The 18,900-nt window shown below is 34.1% G+C and overlaps 1 protein-coding gene across 1 annotated transcript; it reads right to left on the bottom strand.

Annotated features, from left to right (window-relative positions):
• Positions 1 to 2,234: 2,234 nt before the first annotated feature.
• LOC127118716 (pyruvate kinase, cytosolic isozyme) lies at positions 2,235 to 4,588 on the bottom strand. The gene is made up of 4 exons (XM_051048976.1): positions 4,329 to 4,588; positions 3,944 to 4,253; positions 3,398 to 3,859; positions 2,235 to 3,214 (listed from the first exon to the last, which is right to left on the bottom strand). Exons 2-4 carry the CDS (start codon positions 4,199 to 4,201, stop codon positions 2,402 to 2,404), a joined length of 1,533 nt encoding a protein of 510 aa, XP_050904933.1. The 5' UTR covers positions 4,202 to 4,253; positions 4,329 to 4,588; the 3' UTR covers positions 2,235 to 2,401.
• Between the last annotated feature and the right edge of the window lie 14,312 nt (positions 4,589 to 18,900).

Genomic DNA, 18,900 nt, shown 5'->3' with positions numbered 1-18,900 from the left:
CAAACACATTATATCATGAATTTAACAGCATATATCAATTTCATAACTTTAAAAACATATTATATTACACCGATTAATAAATCAATCACAATAATTTGCATAATTTGCATAACTTACATCAAGAACACATATAAACGACATCAATGGCAGAATTAAAGAAAAACCTAGAGGAAGTGAGAATCTCTCTCTACCCTTTTTATAATATACACCCATAGTAGAGTAATTTCAGCTCTTACCTGATTTTTCAGCAATCTCTTAGCTTTGGCTATGGTGATTTTCTTTCTAAAACCCTTGTTCTCACTCTTTCTCACTTTGCCTTTTGCCTCTCAATTTCAAATTGTTTTCATGTACCGTAAAAAGTTTCAACTCTCACTATTTCTATTTAAACCAAAACCTAATTCCCTTTCATCATGTTAAACGTCCTTTACCCCCAACTTACTCTCATATTCCCTATATTACACCTACTCCACTTACTAACTCTAATTTATTTTATTTTAATTTTAAATTCTAATATCTCAATTCTCCACCAAATTCTATTATTTCTCTTATTTTTCTACAACTATCTAATTTTTATTTTAAATCTAAATTTCCTCCCAATAAAATTATTTTTAATCATTCCTCTCAATTAGATTAATTAAAATTAATCCAATTAATTTCTACAACTCCCTTAACTCTCTCCAATACCCACCAAGACACATATAATCATCAATTATCCAAATAAAAAATATATAAATTAATTTAAATAATTCAATTCAATTCAATTCAATTCAATTAAATAATCTAATTAAATTCGGGTGTTACAATTGGCTCAGGGACAATGGCTTGCATTCTCTTTGACATAGCCTTTTGCGATGTTTCCTCGTAGAGGCGCGTTGTGCAGGCTTTCTTCTAGACGAAGTAAACTCGCTTCAATTCATATAAATTCTACTGCCAAACGATGTTGAACATATTGTTCAGCGGTTCATTGGCGCCTTGTATCCCGAGGTTGGTCCGGAGTAGTTAGAAACCAGACAAGGCTTCTGGTTGTGAAGCGGGAGGTGATATCACTGGTCTGATTTGAGGTGCTAGTGAAGATCTAGCTATCTGAGGAACTTGGAGCAGATCTATATGCAACGGAGTGTCTGATACTTTACCTCCAACGCCTTGAGGAGGGGACAAAGGAGGTTGATTGATGATTGCTTTAGCGACAACAACAACTTCATGTAGTGCAGTAGAACAAGTAGCTAGAGATTCAACCATTAGTGAGAAGTATGGAAGTGAGAAATCTAGAAATTCAAGAAATCAAAGTTGATATGGTATGTGATCAGATCAAACGTAATGAATCTTCGTATTCGATTACGAGAACTCTTGATCTAATAAACTACATAGGTTTCGAATTGATGAATCGAGGAGTGGATGTGCAATCGTGGAAAATGCGGGAATCAAAAGTCGAACCTGGAGTAAGAATCGGTGGTTACAGAGGATTATGACAGACCTGAGCTTCTAATACGGTGGTGAAAGGGGTTGGCCTGCAAGATTACCACTCCAATGCTCGAATCAATATGTGAAAGAGAATAGTGAATTAAAATTGAATTTGATATTGTATACCTGAAACTGATGTACTTTCTATTTATAATAGAGAGTTCTACTATGTATTGAGAATGTTCTAAACAAACTAGCTCTCGTGTATAATAGAGAGTTCTACTATGTATTGAGAATGTTCTAAACAAACTAGCTCTCGTGTATTGAGTATGTATTGAGAATGTTCTAAACAAACTAGCTCTCGTGTATTGAGAATGTTCTAAACAAACTGCATCTTTTTCTAAATGGTCGGTCGTGGACCCTTATCATCGACCCAAAAATAGTAATGTTTCCTCTATTTTTATTAATTCATAAATTTAGTCTCCAATTCTTAAGTCTAAAATTTAGGTCCACTAATTATTTTGTGTAAGAAAAAAGACCACCAATTTATTTATTAAGGTTAATAAATTTGGTATTGGGCTGAATTTTACAGAGTTTGTGACAAGTGAGACGCTGAGATGAAGTGTGACCATATGATGCAGTAATGTCAATGTAGTTTAAAACCCACTAATTCATTTTTCATGTCAACACAACGTTAAATTATTAGTAAATTTCAAAAACACTAAAATTACAAATCGATAGATTTGTCGATTAATATCATTATGGAACACAGTTATCCAGCTAGTTAAATTATTATGTTTAAATGCATGTTATTTTCATGAGAATCTCATCCAAAACCAGAAATACTCTGCAATATTATAGAAAACACCAAATCCTGCTAATAGCTAAATCCTCCATTATACTGTAGACAAACAGCAGAGTTTAACTTAATTAGAGCACAAAAGCTGAAACATAACATAGCCCTTCCTGAATCTAAGGCAGGCAAAAAACACATTGTGCATCACTTCACAATGCAGATCTTTATGACAGAAGCAGCTCCAATACGATGAAGAGCAACAACTGCATCACCAGGTTTACAAAGCCCCTTTTGTGTTGCTGACTTGAGGGAAGCTTCCAGAATAGCATCTGTAGATTCTGCATCAGTAGCTCTCGCAGATCCTTCTGCCAAAATAGGAATCAACCCTCTGTATATTAAGCTGTGCCTTGCTGGTGACTCGTCACTGCAGGTCCAATCAAATGAGTCCGTTGTCAAAACTGGAACTACCACGGACAGGATTGGAACTGCTGGCCTATACTTGGCAACTAACTTGGCTGTGCTCCCACCTCGTGTCAGCACGACAATGAGTTTTGCTCTGGCCTTGTTGGCTGTTCGTACAGCCGATGATGCAAGACTTTCCAATGGACTCATTGGCAATGGAGTAGACCTTATCATCTCTTTGAAGATAGCACCATAGTCAAGGGATGATTCCGCTTCAATACAAATGCGAGCCATGATTTTCACAGCAAGTTCAGGGTAAGATCCAGCAGCACTTTCACCACTAAGCATAACACAATCTGTTCCATCAAGAACCGCATTGGCTACATCGGTTGCTTCAGCTCGTGTTGGCCGAGGAGACTTGATCATGGATTCAAGCATCTGGGTGGCAGTCACCACAGGCTTGCCAGCAAGATTACACTTATATATCATCATTTTCTGTGCCAGAAATATCTTCTCAACCGGGATCTCCATTCCAAGATCACCACGCGCCACCATGAATGCATCCGTTTCACGCAGGATTTCGTCAAAGTTCATGACTCCCTCCTGATTCTCAACCTTGAAATGAAATTCCACAAAATCATTAATTAAAAACATAAATCCGTAATCATTTATAATATAGCACAAGCAAAAATCATCGCTTTCTTTCCACATCATCTTACATAGCACAAACACAAACAAATGAATAATGATAATCATTTCTATTATCAAAGTTGCAGAACAATGCAATAAAAACACTACCTTTGACATCAACTTAATATGCTTTGCATGTGGCCCCAAAACCCTGCGGACATTAACAAGATCCGAACCCTTACGAACAAATGAAAGAGCAATCATATCAATATTGTTAGGGACACCCCATTCAAGAATATCTTCCTTATCCTTGTCAGTAAGAGTGGGAAGATCCACCACAACACCAGGAAGATTGACATTTTTCCTCTCACCCAGCATTGCTGTGTTTTCACAGCGACATCTAACCGTACCGGCATCTTGATCACAAGACAAAACAGTAAGAGTGATCGTTCCATCAGAGCATAGTATAGTATTTCCAGGCTTCAAATGAACCGGCAGTTTCTTGTAACTCATGGATATCGTCTCCGGATCACCCTTAATATCATAATCAGTAGTTATTGTGATTTCCTGTCCTTCTTTGAGCTGAATAGGTTTCCCATCTACCAGAAAGCCAGTCCGAATCTCAGGCCCCTGCCAGCATAATTCCATAGATTAACGAACAAACATATAATAGAATCAGAACAACAGAACAGTAGAAAATTGAGTTTGACGAACCTTGGTGTCGAGCATGACGGCGCAGAGAATACCGGTGGATTGCATAGCAGACTTGAGATTGTTGAGGGTTTCTTGATGATATTCATGAGTTCCATGAGAGAAATTGAAACGAGCAACATTCATGCCAGCTTTAAGAAGCTTCTGGATCATTTCAACAGATCTGGAAGCAGGACCCAAAGTACAGACGATTTTGGTCTTAGGAAGACGGGAATCATTAGGTAGTTGGTTCATGATCCCTTCAATGTCTATGTTCGACATTTCTAATTCCACCGATTGATAGATCTATTTTTTTTTCTCTTCTGTTAGAATGCTACATGCAAGAGAAGAGAAGAGATAAATATAATAACAAGTTAGAAGAATGATTTATACACAGATATATACCTACCTGCTTTAGCGTTTTGAAAACAGCTTTTCTTTCTTTGCCAACTACTACTACTATGGAGGGTTGGGTTAGAAGAACAAGTTAGAATTGTTGTATTTAATTACCAAACTTGCCACTGCCCACTGAGACTAAGGGTGGAATATTCGCTTGTTGTTACGTCCCCTGGATTTTGAATTTTGGGTTAGATATATTTTATTTCTTTTCTTTATTTGGAGGTTGGGTTGAATCATGTCTAAATCTAATCATAAAGTCACCCTCATTTCATTCCCAAGCACTATTTTCACGATTAAAATGCCACTTTCACAACCGAATATTACGTTTTTTTGTCCGATAAACATTTCTTCTCCTCCTCGACGTCATTACCATTATGCGTCAAAACCAAACACGTGTATCACCCACTGTCTTTTTTCGTCAAATATTTCTAAATTCCAATTTATATTATAAAATAATTTTATTTTTTTAATTTAGTAACTAATTAATATATTTGAATTCAATATAGATTAAATAGAGCTGTGTTACGATTTAGTATTAATAATTAATTTTTTACTAATTTAAAAAAAATAGGATTTGTTTTTCTATTTATATTGTAATTAAAAACATTTTATAAAAATAGATTTACAGTTATGTTATTCATATATCATATCTTACACCAAATACATAACTCGTATATACTGAACCCTATTTATATAGTGAATAATATTTTTTTTAAATAAAAATAAATTATAAATAATGCAGTATATGAATAACGTGTTTTTAAAATAATAAAATAGAATTGATTAATAAAATGTAAAAAATTAATTAATAAAATAATAATTAAAAATAATTTCTATTAGTACACCAAAATTAGTTAATAAAAAATAAAAAATTAATAAATAAATTATAAAATTGGTTAAATATTCAGTTGTCAAAATAAATTTTGAAGAATCATCAAAGTTGATTAATATAATATAAAAAATTAATTAATAAAATTATAAAATTGATAAATCACATAATTTTATATCACATTATCTAATTTAAAAATAAAAAAAATAACATTTTTTATATATTATTATAATATTTCACAGTGAAAAGTCAAAGACCGTTGTAATGGTAGATTTTGGTGTTGGAATACCATTTCTCTTTTTATAAAAAATAGTAGGTATTAAAATATGGATTTTTTAGTCTTGTCGTAGTAAAATATTGTCTATAATTTTATTTAGTTTTTACAAAATCTATAGATTTATTGAATATATCTTGTTTTAATAAATAATTTTTTTAAAAAAATAAATATTTGTTTTTATTTTTTAATATAGAAAATAATTATTATTTTTCTAATTGTATATTTTAGGTATTATTATATATATATTTTTAATATATTTATAATGTTAATTTAATAAAAATGTAATATTTTATAATAATATTATTATAGTTTTATAATAAAAATCTTAAATGATAATCATTTTAAATAAATAAAAATGTAATATTTTATAATAATATTATTATAATTTTTATAATAAAAATCTTAAACGATTGGTCTTACCTTACCTATTTAACTATGGTTAAAAGATGTTGTGATGGATGGTTTCAATTTTCCAAGGTGCCCCACAGATTTGGACTCTAGTCCCGCCCGCCCACGTCTTCTTGTTGTTTTTCTTCCGTGTGCGACCCCTTGTTTTGCACGTCACCCCAAACAAAGATCACCTTAAAAAGCTAAAGATTTACTGCGTATAGTATTTGTCTTGTGGCATAGGTATTTGGTCAAACAAAATTGTATACGAGTAGTAATTACGACTAGCAATTGTTTGCTAATTTGCATTACAACATATTATATATATATATATATATATATATATATATATATATATATATATATATATATATATACTGACAGTGTAAAGATTTTTTACACTGTCAGTTAATCACAATCATTAATATATTTAAAGGATTTAATTAAAATACATTGACAATGTAAAATAATTTTTCACCGTCAGTTAATCTGAAACGTTTGATATTGAAATAAGTTTGACTTTTATTTTAAAAACCTATAAAGTAATGCAAACGGATGATGGTGATAAATCGACTGTGTAAATCTTTTTACACTAACAGTGTATAATAATTAATCTCATATTTAAAATGTTTGACTTTCATTTTAAACATTGATATATTTAAAAGGTTTGACTTTCATTTTAAACATTTAAAAAGTAATACAAACAGATGATTCTGATGCATTGATAGTGTAAAACTTTTTACATTGACAGTGTATAACAATTAATCTCTCTCTCTCTCTCTCTCTCTCTCTCTCTCTCTCTCTCTCTCTCTTCTCTCTCTCTCTCTCTCTCTCTCTCTCTCTCTTCTCTCTCTCTCTCTCTCTCTCTCTCCTCTCTCTCTCTCTCTCTCTCTCTCTCTCTCTCTCTCTCTCTCTCTCTCTCTCTCTCTCTCTCTCTCTCTCTCTCTCTCTCTCTCTCTCTATATATATATATATATATATATATATATATATATATATATATATAGAGAGAGAGAGAGAGAGAATATATATATATATATATATATATATATATATATATATATATATATATATATATATATATATATATATATATATATATATATATATATATATATATATATATATATATATATATATATATATATATATATATATATATATATATATATATATATATATATATATATATATATATATATATATATATATATATATACCTATGATATTTTTTAATAAACAATCTCATAGTTGTAATTATAATTTATAGGGATTAAGAACATGAAATAACATTTGTAATATAAGGTTTTGTATTTTCTATATAATTGGAGGTAAATCCTTCTTAAATTATTATGACTAGCTTATTTTCGTGTTGTTACTTTTATGAGTTCATAATGACTTAAGATGAGTTTAAGATATGAGAAATCAACTACAATCTATACAGAATTTCTATCAATCTTGATGAACAAGATTGTTATCACGCATACAATGACAATTAAGAAGAAAAGAACAATTAAGAAAGAAAAGAAAGAACGATGGATAAGAAGAAGAATATTCTCTGCAGAGTTTCTCTCTGCCCACAATATGTGGAAAACTTCTTTATTCACTTTGCAACTGTAAAATTCTGTGAATACAATGTTATTTATTCTCTCTTACAAGAATAAGAGTTACACCTTCTATTTATAGATTTAGGTTAGCTTACTCCCTAAGGCAAAGCTTAAAATTATAAAAGCTCAAAATAGTTAACACTACTAAAAATAGGCCTAAGTCAAAATCATATGTGAAGTAACATGCTTCGACACTTTGACACATTAATACATCTTGACACACTAGGTGATTCAACACTTCCTTTCTTCTGTCGAGCAACCTGTTTCGACACAAGGAATTATAATTCAACGCACTATCTAATTCATTGTGTCTAAGCTATCTACATTCATCATAGCTCTTAGTCTTTTGAACACTTCGACATGCACTCCCTTCGTGATGATGTCTGCAATCTGATTCTCAGTTCTGCAGTGTTCCACATTCATCTTCTCATCTGCTACCTGCTCTCAAAGATAATGGAACCTCATTTCGATGTGCTTGCTTCAACTATGTGCTATCGGATTCTTCTCCAGATTGATAGCTGACATGTTGTTGATCTTCATGGTAATTGCTCCATGACTCTTCGTTATTATCTCTTTGACCATATTTACCATCCACGTTGCTTGACATGCACAAAGGAAAATAGTTATGTATTCTGCTTCGCACGACGATAATGCCAATACTGGCTCCTTTCTCGAACTCCAAGCAACTAGTGCGCCACCTAGCATAAACACATAGCCAATTGTGGATTTCCGATCCTCAACATCATTACACCAACTTGAGTCTGTGTATCCCACTAGTTTGCATTCTTTTCCTTCATCAGTTGCAGGAAACAAAATGCCATAATTGAGAGTTTCTTTTGTAACAACCCAATTTTAGTATTTATTTATTATACTATTATTATTATAGTTTAATTTAATTATGTGGAGTGGTAATTAATTAATTGGTTGTTAGGTAGTATGATTGATTATATTAATTAATTTGGTGTATTAATTAATTATTTAGTTGATATGAGATATAATTGAATTAATTAACTTGGTGGGTATATTGTGATAGTTTAATTTAATTTAACTAATTAGAGATATTTAAATATTAGGTCTTATCGGGCATATTAATTAAACTAGAGGTATCACTCTTTAAGCCCAAATAGAATACTAATATAAATAGTAAGAGGTAAGGAGAGTGAGAATTAGGATTCATTTGATCATTGAAGGCAATAGAGAAAGAGGAAAGGAAAAGTAAAGAGAAGAGCTAGGGTTTCCAAAAAATTAAAGAGGTAAGGGGGAATCCTTATTATTATGGGTTAGTATGATAGGGTCAATGGGTAGATATATGTTTAGGTTAAAATCCCTAATTTTGTATGGTTGTTTGAAATTGTTAAGTGTGATGATTATGCTTGATTGTGGTGATTGATTGTGTTAAAACTGCAAATTAACGTTATATATTTAGAGTATTGTGTGAGTTATAATTTTCTGAATGTTTGGCTTTTTACGGAATCGAAATCGGAGGTCCGAAAGTCCTCCAACGATGAAAACCGCAGAAAATTCTGCATGTTGTCCGTCACAATCGCGGCCCTTTTTTTTGTTTTATTGTCGAAATTGTTTTGATCATAACTTTTGATCCGTAAATCCAAATTGAGTGCCGTTTGAAGCGTTGGATAGCTGAAAAAGAAGACTATAACTTTGTTTCAGGAGTAAAATAATTTTGGAGATTATTTCATGGACGTTTTTGGGGATGAAGAAGATGAAAATTATGTTGGAAAATTTAGAAAACAACAACTTTTTAGTAACGCCTTCGTGCACGGTTTTATTCATAACTTTCAACTCGTGAATCATTTTGGGTTGGGGTTTAAAACATTAGAAAGGTGACTCTAATAGATATTATGTGAATGGTGTATTTGTTATGAATGTGTATATGTATCATTGGTGGATTTGTGAATGGTGTATTTATTATGAATGTGTACATGTACCATTGGTGGGTAATTCATAGAGTTGAATTATGGTGATATGTGTAATGTTAAGATGGTAGAGATGATCTTAATTGCATATGTATTGGTATTTGTACATTCATTCATGGCATGGTCGGCTTCATAGTGGAAGCGGTGAAACTGTGGGTTCACATGGTTGCACACGTTGATCCTTAATTGGAAATAGGCGTGGTAGATGTTGCACACGTTGATCCTTAATTGGAAATAGGCGTGGTAGATGTTGCACACGTTGATCCTTAATTGGAAATAGGCGTGGTAGATGTTGCACACGTTGATCCTTAATTGGAAATAGGCGTGGTAGATGTTGCACACGTTGATCCTTAATTGGAAATAGGCGTGGTAGTAGATGGTACCACATGCATAGAGTCACATGTCATGCATTGAGTCACATTAGAGTTATGTGATAATTGAATGTTTGCATTAGTGTGAGTGTGACGTGTGTATGAGATATGGTAATTGAATTTGGTGATGTTTGGATACATAACTTGGTAAATTATGTGATTATGTGATAATTGTAGTTATGTGTATTTTTGGGAATATAATATTGGGTTGAATATTATACTTCTTGAGCTTTGATGGATGTTTGAAACAGGTGAAATAGATGTTGATGAATATTATTTACATGGTTATATGAAGTGTGATGAATTCCTTTAATTGTTGATTTAATCATTGTGCTTGATTATACTTCTTCATAATGATTTGAATTCTCACCCTTTCTGTTTGAATGTTACCTTTACATGGGTATCGCGCAGATACTCGGGAGTAGTATCGCTGAAGTAAGTGGACGGTAGCTCACTCGAGATTAGCTAGAGAGCTGCGGTACTTCGTTTAGAGACTAAGTAGTGAGTCAATGCTCTGGTCATGTAACACTGGGTAGATTGGTAGTATTTAACTCGTATCTGATTTGGATACGTTTTATGTTATGAATTGTGAACATGTTTTCTTGAAGAGATTATTGAGAGGTGATCGTGATATGGGACATGGATCATTTTATGAAATGCATGGATATTCGTTATTTTCCGCTGGGAACGCATATGCTTGAATATTCATGATAAGTGAAATGTGTTATTTTAAATGACCAGGTGTATTGTATATTGATGATGAATGAGGTTTGGTTTTTGAAAGCTTTTAGTTTTTGAAAACGTCGATGTGACGCCCTTTTGTGTATATGCGTGTTTATTTACTCTGATTATATGTTAAGTAATTTGGGATAGAAAAGGGGTGTTACAATAGTGGTATCAGAGCATGGTCGACCAGTTGGTCAATAGTCGTTAGGGTTTTCCATCCCGTTGTATTTGATTCGTGTATCTGACACGATCGATACTGTTTGTCTGATACCTTAGTGGTATCAGAGCAGGTCGGTCCGTCCGACCAGGTTGTTTAATTAGGTTTGTTCCCTAGTATGCGACATGTGTGTGAGAACACTGTCGATGCTTGTTTTATTTTCCATTGGCAGGTTGGGAATGAAATAAGTGGGGGAGGAGCGTCTGCTTCTCTTGGATGTTCCAATTGTATCGAGCTTGGACATTATGTTGTTGCATACGAGAGTGCAGTGTTGGCTAGTTAACCGTTTCGAGAAGACGATTATTTTTCTGAGGTTAGTGCTAAGGAAGATTGGTTTATGAAGCGACGTCTTCGTGTGTTAAGCTTGGTATGTTGAAGCTTACGTGTGGCATTCTTGACGAGATTAGAGAAGATCGAGAAGCAAAGAAGCTTCGTGGTAAGGAAATTGTTTTGGTGAAGGTGATATGGGGCGGAGTCGCCAATGGCAATATTACTTGGGAACTCGAGGATAAGATGAGGGAATCGTATCCGGAGTTGTTCGTTTGAGGTGAATTTTCGAGGACGAAAATCTGTTAAGTGGGGGAGAGTTGTAACAACCCAATTTTAGTATTTATTTATTATACTATTATTATTATAGTTTAATTTAAGTATGTGAAGTGTTAATTAATTAATTGGTTGTTAGGTAGTATGATTGATTATATTAATTAATTTGGTGTGTTAATTAATTATTTAGTTGATATGAGATATAATTGAATTAATTAACTTGGTGGGTATATTGTGTTAGTTTAATTTAATTTAACTAATTAGAAATATTTAAATATTAGGTCTTATTGGGCCTATTAATTAAACTAGAGGTATCACTCTTTAAGCCCAAATAGAATACTAATATAAATAGTAAGAGGTAAGGAGAGTGAGAATTAGGATTCATTTGATCATTGAAGGCAATAGAGAAAGAGGAGAGGAAAAGTAAAGAGAAGAACTAGGGTTTCTAGAAAATTGAAGAGGTAAGGGGGGAATCCTTATCATTATGGGTTAGTATGATTGGGTTAATGGGTAGATATATGTTTAGGTTTAAATCCCTAATTTTGTATGGCTGTTTGAAATTATTAAGTGTGATGATTATGCTTGATTGTGGTGATTGATTGTGTTAAAACTGCAAATTAACGTTATATATTTGGAGTATTGTGTGAGTTATAATTTTCTGAATGTTTGGCTTTTTACGGAATCGAAATCGGAGGTCCAGAAGTCCTCTAACGATGAAAACCGCAGCAAATTCTGCATGCTGTTCGTCACAATCGCGGCCCTTTTTTTTGTTTTATTGTCGAAATTGTTTTGATCATAACGTTTGATCCGTAAGTCCAAATTGAGTGTCGTTTGAAGCGTTGGATAGCTGAAAAAGAAAGCTATAACTTTGTTTCAGGAATAAAATAATTTTAGAGATTATTTCATGGACGTTTTTGGGGTTGAAGAAGATGAAAATTATGTTGGAAAATTTAGAAAACAACAACTTTTTAGTAACGCCTTCGTGCACGATTTTATTCATAACTTTCAACTCGTGAATCATTTTGGATTGGGGTTTAAAGCATTAGAAAGGTGACTCTAATAGATATTATGTGAATGGTGTGTTTTTTATGAATGTGTATATGTACCATTGGTGGATTTATGAATGGTGTATTTGTTATGAATGTGTATATGTACCATTGATGGATAATTCATAGAGTTGAATTATGGTGATATGTGTAATGTTAAGATGGTAGAGATGATCTTAATTGCTTATGTATTGGTATTTGTACATTCATTCATGGCATGGTCGGCTTCATAGTGGAAGCGGTGAGACTGTGGGTTCACATGGTTGCACACGTTGATCCTTAATTGGAAATAGGCGTGGTAGATGTTGCACACGTTGATCCTTAATTAGAAATAGGCGTGGTAGATGTTGCACACGTTGATCCTTAATTGGAAATAGGCGTGGTAGATGTTGCACACGTTGATCCTTAATTGGAAATAGGCGTGGTAGATGTTGCACACGTTGATCCTTAATTGGAAATAGGCGTGGTAGTAGATGGTACCACATGCATAGAGTCACATGTCATGCATTGAGTCACATTAGAGTTATGTGATAATTGAATGTTTGCATTGGTGTGAGTGTGATGTGTGTATGAGATATGGTAATTGAATTTGGTGATGTTTGGATACATAACTTGGTAAATTATGTGATTATGTGATAATTGTAGTTATGTGTATTTTTGGGAATATAATATTGGGTTGAATATTATACTTCTTGAGCTTTGATGGATGTTTGAAACAGGTGAAATAAATGTTGATGAATATTTTTTACATGGTTATATGAAGTGTGATGAATTCCTTTAATTGTTGGTTTAATAATTGTGCTTGATTATACTTCTTCATAATGATTTGAATTCTCACCCTTTCTGTTTGAATGTTACCATTACATGGGTATCGCGCAGATACTCGGGAGTAGTATCGCTGAAGTAAGTGGACGGTAGCTCACTCGAGATTAGCTGGAGAGCTGCGGTACTTCGTTTAGAGACTAAGTAGTGAGTCAATGATCTGGTCATGTAACACTGGGTAGATTGGTAGTATTTAACTCGTATCTGATTTGGATACGTTTTATGTTATGAATTGTGAACATGTTTTCTTGAAGAGATTATTGAGAGGTGATCATGGTATGGGACATGGATCATTTTATGAAATGCATGGATATTCGTTATTTTCCGCTGCGAACGCATATGCTTGAATATTCATGATAAGTGAAATGTGTTATTTTAAATGACCAGGTGTATTGTATATTGATGATGAATGAGGTTTGGTTTTTGAAAGCTTTTAGTTTTTGAAAACGTCGATGTGACGCCCTTTTGTGTATATGCGTGCTTATTTACTCTGATTATATGTTAAGTAATTTGGGGTAGAAAATAGGGTGTTACACCTTTCAAATACCTTAGTATCCTCTTCACCGCTGCTAGATGTGATACCTTTGGCTTCTGCATGAATCTACTCTCCATACCTGCATTGTATGCATATTTCGCATCCATATGACACATCTGCTAGTTGTTCATGTTGGTTAGACCAACAACCAACAACCAACCTGATTGTTTCGATCCTAGTAACAGGTGCAAAAACTTCGTCGAAGTCGATTCCTTCTTTCTGAAAAAAATCCTTTCGCCACAAGTCTCGCCTTGTGTCGAGTCACTTCTCCTTTGGGATTCAACTTCACCTTCTATAACCACTTCACATCGATTTCCTTCTTGTCTTGGGGAAATTTGATAAGTGACCAAGTGTTGGTGACTTCAATTGAGTTCAGTTCTTTGTTCATTGCTTTCCTCCACTTGGAATCTGTCAATGCCTCAATTGCATTGACTAGTTCGACATCTGTGTAGAAAGCATGGTGTACCAACTCACCTTCTTCATTGACCATATCATCTGATGTAATCACACATTCTTGCAACCTTGTAGGCATATGTCTTAATCTTTAAAGTCTGCTTCACCTCTGACTTCTTGTCGAACTTCTCTTTCAATTTCACTAGTTAGTTCATCACATAAGATTATCAATGAATCCTTCTTAACATTCTCAGTCCAATCTCATTTCTTAAGCTCATATATGATGACGTCCATGTTGATCACCACTTGCTTGTTCATTGGGTCGAACAACTTGTATCCTTCAGTCGAATGATATCCTATCAGGATCATCTGATTCGACTTGTCATCGAGTTTTCTTCTCAATTGATCTCGCACATGTCTAATTATTATAGATCTAAACACCTTCATATGATTCAAGCTAGGTTTAACACCAGACCAATATTCTTTTGACGTGATTCCTTCTAGCTTCTTCGTCGGACATCTGTTCAGGATATATGTTGCAGTCGACACAACTTCTCCCCATAATTCTTTGGGTAGATGCTTACCTTTCAACATATTTCTCACCATATTCATGATGGTTTTATTCTTCCCTTCTGCGACTCCATTTTGCTGTGGAGTGTAGGGTGGCACCACCTGACGCACAATCCTTTCTTTCACACATGATGCGTTAAAGTCTTTTGACACATATTCTTTACCACCATCAGTCCTCAGAATCTTGAGATTCCGACTGCTTTGTCTTTCGACCATATATTTAAACTTGGCAAATATCTCGATCACTTCACTTTTCTTCTTGATCAGGTAAGCCCACAGTTTTCGACTGAAATCATCTATGAATGTAACAAAGTATATGTTACCTCCAATTGAATTCACCTGGATAGAACCACATACATCAGATTATATGACTTCAAGAATTTCCTTCGACCTGCTTCCTGCATATTTACGGAAGTTGTTCTTGTGTTGCTTCGCCTTCACACATTATTCACACACTTCATTTGGAATATCGATTTCTAGTAATCCTGAAACCATGTTTCTTCTCTTTAAATCTCTGATGTCTTTGAAATTGAGATGGCCAAGCCTATAATGTCATATTCATTCATCTATGTTGGCTGCTGTTGCAAGGCACTCATGCTCCATCATATTATGCTCAATTTTGAAGGTTATATTCTGAGACATTGGAGCCTTCAAGATCAACCTTCCATTTGAGTCAAGAACTCTCATCATCTTGTCTTTGATCGACACCTTTTGTTTTTTCAACTAATTGCCATATGCTGAGAAAATTGCTCTTCATGCCTGGTATGTACAACATATTTGAAATTACTGACCTCTTGCCATCTTTCCTCATAATCAGAACATCACTAACACCTTCACCTGCTAGAGTGTTGTCATTTGAAAATTTCACAATGTTCTTCATTGAGGGATGTATGTTGACAAACCAACCTTTCCTTCCAGACATGTGTGATGAGCATCCTGAGTCCAAGTACCAATGATCCTTGAATCTCCCTTCATCTCTCGTTGTAACCATCAACAACATCTATTCTTCTTCATTTTTCTCCAACTTTGCATAAGTTTCTTGATTTTTCTGCTTTTCTAGACAATCACTAGAATAATGACCATGCTTTTGACAATTTTAACACTGAATGTAACTTTTGTCTGGCTTTTGACCATCACCTCTTCCTCTACCTGCAGCACCACCTCTTTAGTTGCCTTGGTTCCAAGGTTTTCTCTGATTCGATAAGTTTCCTTCTCGCTGATTTCGACTAGTCGAATTGTTGTAGTCTCTTCTACCTTTGTTGTCATTCCAGCTTCATTTGCCTTTCCTTTCTTTTATTGATTGTGTAACAACCCGATTTTTAGTATTTATTTCTTATATTATTATTATACTATTTTATTTTATTTATTTGGTGTATTAATCAATTGGTTGTTAGGTAGTATAATAATTGATTGAATTAATTAACTTGGTGTGTTTATTGTGTTAGTTTAATTTATTTGAACTAAATAGAGATATTATAATACTATGTCTTATTGGGCCTAATACTTAAATTAGAGGTATCATTTCTTAAGCCCAAATATAATACTAGGGTAGTAGGAAGTGAGGAGAGTGAGAAGTAGCACTCACTTGGTTATTTCAAGGCAAGAGAGAAAGAGAAGAGGAAAAGTAAGGAGAAGATGGGAAGAACAAGGGAGAAGTTAGGGTTCCAGAAATTTGAAGAGGTAAGGGGGATAATCCTTATTATTATGAGTTAGTATGATTGGGTCAATGGGTAGAAATATGTTTAGGTCGAAATCCCTAATTTTTATGGTTTTGAAATTTTTAGGTTTTTATGAGAAATCTTTGATTTGTGATGATTAATTGTGTTTGGAATTGATATATGGGTGAAATTGAGGGATGGATTGAGAATCCAATTTGTATTTTCTACTGTAGCACCATGTCTCCCGTTAAGAAAAATTCTGATTTTAACCCGTGTTAGCCGGTTACCATGATAGCGTTAACCGGTTACTTACTAAAAAGTCTGCCTAGAAGTTGAATCTGTTTCGATGTTAACCGATTACCAGGAAAGTGTTAACCGGTTACTTACTTAAAAATTTGCCCAGAAATTGTATTCTGTTTTCGGGTTAACCGGTTACCCAAAAGGTGTTAACCGATTACCACTGTTGAAAAAGGAAAAATTGAGAACTTTGAAAAGACGTAACCATTTTGGAATAAAATCTAAGTGTGTGTATTTGATGATTAGCTTATATATGTGAATGGTGTATTTGTTATGAATGTGTATATGTACCATTGGTGGATAATTTATAGAGTTGAATTATGGTGATATGCGGAATGTTAAGATGGTAGAGATGATCTTAATTTCATATGTTGTTGGTATTTGTACATTCATTCATGGCATGGTTGGCTTTATGGTGGAAGCGGTGAAACTGTGGGTTCACATGGTAATAGACGTTGATCCTTTAATGGAAATAGGCGTAGCAGACGTTGATCCTTAATTGGAAATAGGCGTAGTGGCTTTGATCTTGTCCGGTTCGGAAGCGTGGCTTGGATTCTAGATATTGAATCGGAAAAACGGCGAAACGTTGGGTTCACATAGCGGTACCACATGCATAGAGTCACATGTCTTGCATTGAGTCACATTAGAGTTATGTGATAATTGAATGTATGTATTGATGTGATTGTGATGTGTGTATGAGATATGGTAATTGAGTTTGATGATGTTTGGATACATAACTTGGTAAAATATGTGATTATGTGATAATTATACTCCTTGAGTTTTGATGTACGTTTGAAACATATGAAATAGACATTGATTAGTATTATTTACATGGTTATACAAGGTGTAATGAATTCCTTTAATTGTTGATTTAATCATTGTGCTCTATTATACTTTTTCATAATGATTCGAATTCTCACCCTTCTGTTTGAATGTTGTCTTTACATGGGCATCGTGCAGATACTCAAGAGTAGTATTGCTGAAGTAAGTGGACGGTAGCTCACTCGAGATTTAGTCGGAGAGTTTCCGTGTTTTGGTTTAGAAACTAGGTAGTGAGTCAATGCTCTGGTCATGTAACACTGGGTAGATTAGTAGTATTTAATACATATCTTATTTGGATATGGTTTTATTTTATCTTTAGAAGATTATGGAGAGATGATCATGGTATGGGACATGAATCATTGTACGAAATACATGAGTATTCATTATTTTCCGCTGCGAACGCATATTCTTGTATATTCATGATATTTGAAATATGTTATTTTAAATGACCAGGTGTATTGTATATTGATGATGAATGATGTTGGTTTTTGAAAGCTTTTACTTTTTGGAAACGTCGACGTGACGCCCTTTTGTTTGTATGCGTGCTTATTCACTTTGATTATATGTTGAGTATTTTGGGGTATAAAAAGGGGTGTTACATTAGTGGTATCAGAGCATGGTCGACCAGTTGGTCAATAGTCGTTAAGGTTTTCTAATTCTGTTGTATTTGCTTTGTGTATCTGACACAATCGATATTGTTTGTCTGGTTGTTTGGGCTGCTTAGGACGATGGTTGCAGGTAGAAATGATGATGCCATTGCTGAGGCATTGAGGATGTTGGCTGGCTCCATTGGTCAGATTCCTCAAGCGAATGCTGGTAACCGGAATGGAGATGATGATGAGTTTCGTGCTTTGGGGAGGTTCCAGACGAACAATCCTCCTGTCTTTGAGGGTGAGCATGAACCTGATAAATCTCAAGCTTGGCTGAAGGCAATTGAGAAGATCTTCAGAGTCATGAACTGTACTGATGCTTAGAAAGTGCAGTTTGACACTCATATGCTTGAGAGGGAAGCTGAAGATTGGTGGAACAACACTCTTCAGAGGTTTGAAGAAGATGGCATTGAGGTTACTTGGGCTCTTTTCCGTGATGTCTTCTTGGAGAACTATTTTCCAGAAGATTGTCGTGGGAAGAAAGAGGCGGAGTTCCTTAAATTGAAGCAAGGAAATGGTATTGTTGCCGAATATGCTGCTAGATTTCAGGAGCTTATCAAGTATTGTCCTCATTACAATACTGCTAATGCTGAGAGATCTAAATGCTTGAAGTTTGTGAATGGCTTGAGACATGATATCAAGAAGGCCATTGGTTACCAATAGATTACTCGTTTTGCGAAGTTGGTTAACAAGAGTCGGATTTATGATGAGGATAGTAGGGAGAGTGCTTCTTTCTACAAGAGTTTGAAAGGGAAAAATCAGGATCGTGGGAGACCGTATGATGACAAGAGGAAACAATCTGGTTTTGGCAAGAAGCCAAGTGGGGGAGGATCTTCTACTCCACTTAAGTGTTTCAAATATGATGTTAAAGGTCATCGTGTTGTTGATTATGGTAAGG

The sequence above is a fragment of the Lathyrus oleraceus genome, chromosome 1 (genome assembly GCF_024323335.1).
Source record: "Lathyrus oleraceus cultivar Zhongwan6 chromosome 1, CAAS_Psat_ZW6_1.0, whole genome shotgun sequence".
Taxonomy (NCBI): Eukaryota; Viridiplantae; Streptophyta; class Magnoliopsida; order Fabales; family Fabaceae; genus Lathyrus; species Lathyrus oleraceus.
Note: the sequence above shows the minus strand (reverse complement) of the source record. Positions and strands in the feature narration are given on the sequence as shown.

Coding starts and splice junctions, on each gene's coding strand:
- LOC127118716 (XM_051048976.1), bottom strand. CDS start 4,201: ATGTCGAACATAGACATTGAAGGGATCATGAACCAACTACCTAATGAT. Junction 3,860..3,943: donor CCGTCATGCTCGACACCAAG/GTTCGTCAAACT, acceptor TTATGCTGGCAG/GGGCCTGAGATTCGGACTGG. Junction 3,215..3,397: donor ATATTAAGTTGATGTCAAAG/GTAGTGTTTTTA, acceptor TTTCATTTCAAG/GTTGAGAATCAGGAGGGAGT.